At 47.6% G+C, this 4,454-nt stretch overlaps 2 protein-coding genes across 2 annotated transcripts; one reads left to right on the forward strand and one right to left on the reverse strand.

Moving 5' to 3' along the window:
- Positions 1-1,865: 1,865 nt before the first annotated feature.
- Positions 1,866-2,762, forward strand: LAESUDRAFT_773068 (uncharacterized protein). The gene has a single exon (XM_040913808.1). The coding sequence runs from the start codon at positions 2,181-2,183 to the stop codon at positions 2,487-2,489; it is 309 nt and encodes a 102-aa protein (XP_040757352.1). The 5' UTR covers positions 1,866-2,180; the 3' UTR covers positions 2,490-2,762.
- A 34-nt stretch (positions 2,763-2,796) lies between these two features.
- On the reverse strand, positions 2,797-4,170 carry LAESUDRAFT_718572 (uncharacterized protein; the record flags this gene model as incomplete). Its single annotated transcript, XM_040907452.1, has 4 exons — positions 2,797-3,119; positions 3,174-3,308; positions 3,369-3,403; positions 3,914-4,170. 4 exons carry the CDS (start codon positions 4,168-4,170, stop codon positions 2,797-2,799), a joined length of 750 nt encoding a protein of 249 aa, XP_040757353.1.
- Between the last annotated feature and the right edge of the window lie 284 nt (positions 4,171-4,454).

Here is a 4,454-nt window from a genome sequence, read left to right on the forward strand (position 1 = left end):
CACTTCATCTGAAAACATTTTCAGAACCTCAACAGAGTCGTGCAGCACATGGAGTATGCAGGCGGAATGTTCTCGGGTACAAAGCTAATGCTCTGCATGGAAGAAATCACAGTGGTTGGACATCGGTGCACCCCTGAAGGACGTCTACCAGACAAATCTCGCGTATGGACCGTTCAGAATTGGGGGCAATGCAAAGATCTTTTGGAGGTCTGAGCCTTCTTAGGCACAATCAGAGTAGCAAGAATCTTCATCAAGGACTTTGCAAAAAGAGCTCACTCACTAGTACAGCTCACACGGAAAGGAGTCCCATTTGAGTTCAGAGAACCTCAGCTCAAAGTGATGGAGGACTTGAAACAAGCCCTATTAGAGTCCCCCACATTGTGCGCCATCAACTACGACTCTCTCGCATGTGTTATTCTGGCAGTAGACACCTCTCTGATTGCAGTTGAGTATCAACTGTGTCAGGGTGCGAATGACGGATCGAAGAAATGGTACTTCAACAGGTTTGGCTCGATCACACTCAATGATTGCGAAAAATGGTTTTCGCAGCCAAAACTAGAGCTATACACACTATACCACATGCTCCGAGCACTCAAGGTCTACTTAATTGGCATTCAGAATCTCATCATCGAAGTAGATGCAAAATACATCAAGGGAATGTTGCAGAAACCCGATATCGCACCCAGCACGAGTATCAATCATTGGGTCATTGCCATTCTGATGTACCAATTCAAGCTAGTCCATGTACCAGGAGTAATGCACAGACCAGATGGTTTATCGCATCAACCTAGACAGTCAGAGGATTTACTGCCAGAACCGATCGAGGATGCAGAGTTTGACAACTGGGTAGATCAGATGCATGGTTTCATTCATCATATACTTCCTCTATTGCAACACATGAGTCCTACGCTGGTGACTGAGGATGGTCGATTTTCAAAACGGGAGAGGATTCAGGCGTTCAAGCTATTTTCACACTACCAGTACAGGTGGATAATGGAACAGAGTTAACGGCAGAGCAAAGTCCAATACCCTACACTAATGTCTCATGATCGGCAAGAGCTAGAAGGAACGATAAACTAATCGAGTGAATCACCAACTGGCTAGAGACACTGCAGAAGCCGGAGGATCTGACCGAAAGGGAATATGATCACATGCTCAAATATGCAGTGCACTTCTTCAAGAGGGATGGACGACTTTGATGAAAGGATGCTCAGGGATCACACAAGCTAGTGGTTCTACCCGAACATCATCTAAAGATTCTAGCTAGAGCACATGATAAGCTGGGTCACAGAGGCGTTTTTCTGACTCGGGCAGCTGTGCGTGAACAATTTTGTTGGCCAGATATTGGTGCAGACATTGTGTGGTTCATCAGAACCTGTGAAATATGCCAGAAATGACAAATTCATCAAATATTGATCTCGCTGACTGTTGCGATACCAGCACCAATCTTCACAAAGATATATATTGATACGATGCACATGCCACCCTCAAATGGATTCAAATATATCGTGCAAGGACGATGCTCGCTCGTGCACTACCCCGAGTTTCGAATGCTCTGAGTGGAGACTGCGAAGGCACTTAGTGATTGGATCTTCGAAGACATCATTTGTCGGTGGGGAGCACTGTCAGAAATTGTAACGGACAACGGAGCCACGTTTGTGAAAGCCGTAGCCTATCTGGAAAAGAAGTACCATGTCAAGCACATCCAGATCAGTGGTTATAACTCGTGTGCAAATGAAATAGTCAAACATTCGCATTTCGATGTAAGGCAGGGTCTATTTAAGGCCGCCGATGGCAAAGAATGCAAATGGAGCCAGGTAGCTCACTCAGTATTTTGGTCGGAGAGGGTAACCATCTGAAGATGCATGGGATGCTCACCCTATTTTGCTGTCACCAGTACCCAACCCATATTACCACTCGATATAGTCAAAGCAATCTATTTGATTCTGGCGCCAGTCAGAATGGTAACCACCACAGACCTGATTGCCAGTCAAGCGGAGGCACTACAAAAATGTCGAGAACAAGTCGCACATATTCACAATGCTGTTTACGAGGCTAGGAGAGCAGCGGCAAAACGATTTGAATGAGTACATGGACAAATGATCAAGAACTTCGACTTCAAATGTGGAGATCTAGTCCTAGTATGACACACTCAGATTGAAAAAGTGCTTAACCGAAAAATGCAACCACGATACATTGGACCATACGTTGTGCTGTTTCGCAATCAGAGAGGAGTGTACGTACTCTCCGAGCTGGATGAAGCAGTGTTGGACAGGCCAATAGCAGCATTCAAGGTGGTACCCTTCACAACAAGAAAGAAAATCACCATATCCAAGGAAATGCTAGATGCATCAGAGTCTCGACTCAAGGAAATAAGTCAAGCGGAGGATGAAGGAGAGGAAGAACCTGAGGTGGAAGACAGTGAAAAAGAATCGAGGAGTGAAGAAGAGGACCAGCAGGCAGAAGAATCAGATGACAGCGAAAAGTAGCCCCCAACTGGGAGTCAGCAATGCACTATAGACAGTTTTCAAGATAATTCCTTTCAACTCCTCAAAAAAAAAAAAAAACTCTAGCTCAACTCTCAATCACAAGCCTATCTTAATGTTTCTTTTACCTTATTCAAGTCATACCAATGGTTTCAAACAAGCAACATAGATTTCGCAACCAGAGACGACGAGTACATTGCTCCGCGCACACGGAGAAGCAGAACACGAGATACAGCGTACAAAAACAAACCGTGGCTAAGCTCAGAGGCATTGCTGTGCCAGTCCTCCCATGAGAGATACTCAGATTCAGCTACCTGTGACCAAGAAACTTGTGGTTGTTCGCGGCCATCTTTTGCGAACCTTGGAGAAGAAGATTAAACTGCGACATGGTCGCAGAAAGGCATGTCCGCAGCTCATCACATTCAGCAGTGACAGTGGCCAGGGACTCATCAGTGGCAGCCAGTCTCGATGAGGACATGGCAGCAGAACCCTTCGTGCACTTCTTGCCCTTCGACGACTTCATCTTCGATGATGTGGTGACCTCGGGCTCTTCAGGCAGCACACAGAAGTGCTTGCTCTCAGGCTCCAAATCGTTAATGTGAGTGCACTTGAAAGTGCGAGTGGTAACCAGATCTGTCAAGGCAAAAATGGTTAGCACACACATGAAGGGAGCAGAGAACTGCATACTGAAGCGACTCGGCAGAATTTTCAATGTACGGCTAGTAGGGGCCAGCTCTTTTTTGCCCAGCTCCTTAGGCTCTTTCTTGAGTCTCGCAGCAGCAGAGGCAGCCTTCTCCTCAGCCAAGATGGTCGGCACTGAGCCTTGTAAAAAGGATGTTAGAAAAACACGCTTAAAAGATAGGACATGGGAAAGAAACTTACAGAGCTGTGGGAGCGCAGGCAGGCAGTCCTTGTAGCTGTCGATGAAGGTATCCTGAGGGAGGCCGAGTCACCTAGCAAAAGCAGAGCCCTCGCGGTTGGCCTTGCACTGTGCTTTGTCATAGGCCATCTGTAGAGAGGCTGCCTTGAGGCCACGTTTCTATCAACAGCAGATGGCAAAGGCCAGTGATGCTGGTAGTAGATGGTGTCGAGCCCGACCCAACCAGAGTCATCGTTCAAGTCAAAGACAGTAGAGCGCGACCACCAGACATAGGCCTTGTGGTCATGGTGACACTTCTGGCAAATTGGCTCGAACTTACTAAGGATGCAGGTCCAGGTCACCTTCTCGAACTCAAGACAATGACGACACTATAACGGTCAACAGAACTCTGAACGGAGAAGGGGCAGAGCTTACCAAACATGCAATGATAGGCTTGCACCATGCAGACAGGTACTCAGGAGACAGGGATCAGTCATGGAAGGTACAAACCAGCAAGCACATATGCGGGTCCAGGACAGCAGTGGCGACCTTGGATGAATGGCCTCACCCTTTCCTTGGAACAGCCTCGGCAGATGGAGGAGGTGAAGAATCATCAGCAGAAGCTTCTTCATCATCAGCCAGTTCGTCCTGGTCAGAGTGGCACACAGATTCATCATCTTTGGGCTCTCCGTCAGCATCGACCTCCATGGCGGGAGTGCTGGGCGTGCTAGGTAGAAACAATGAATTATCGGTGCTAGGGTGAAATTGTGATGACAATAAGGTTGGGGTCTCAGAAGCAAGTGCCTCAGTGCCAGAGGGAGCCATGATGCATGAAGACGGAGCAAGAATGGCAGAAGGCAGGACAATTGGAGAAGGAGCTGATGGCATCTCAGGAATCTCGATAATATCGTGTTCCATGGGCGTAGGAGCAGACGCAATGGAAGACGGAGAAGGGCTTGGTTCCTACATGGCCTTTTAGGATCAGTAAGGCAAAGGGCATGCAATCACACACCTTAGCCCCAGAAAGAGCAGCAGCCTGCCCTGAGAACAACAGCTCTTCACACCACACTAACCAGGACGGACATGCAATGGGGTCTAACAAAGCTTGG

This window comes from Laetiporus sulphureus (genome assembly GCF_001632365.1).
Source record: "Laetiporus sulphureus 93-53 unplaced genomic scaffold LAESUscaffold_155, whole genome shotgun sequence".
Classification (NCBI taxonomy): domain Eukaryota; kingdom Fungi; phylum Basidiomycota; class Agaricomycetes; order Polyporales; family Laetiporaceae; genus Laetiporus; species Laetiporus sulphureus.

Bases quoted from the DNA above. Each gene is read 5' to 3' on its own strand.
- LAESUDRAFT_773068 (XM_040913808.1), top strand. From the start codon at position 2,181: ATGCAACCACGATACATTGGACCATACGTTGTGCTGTTTCGCAATCAG.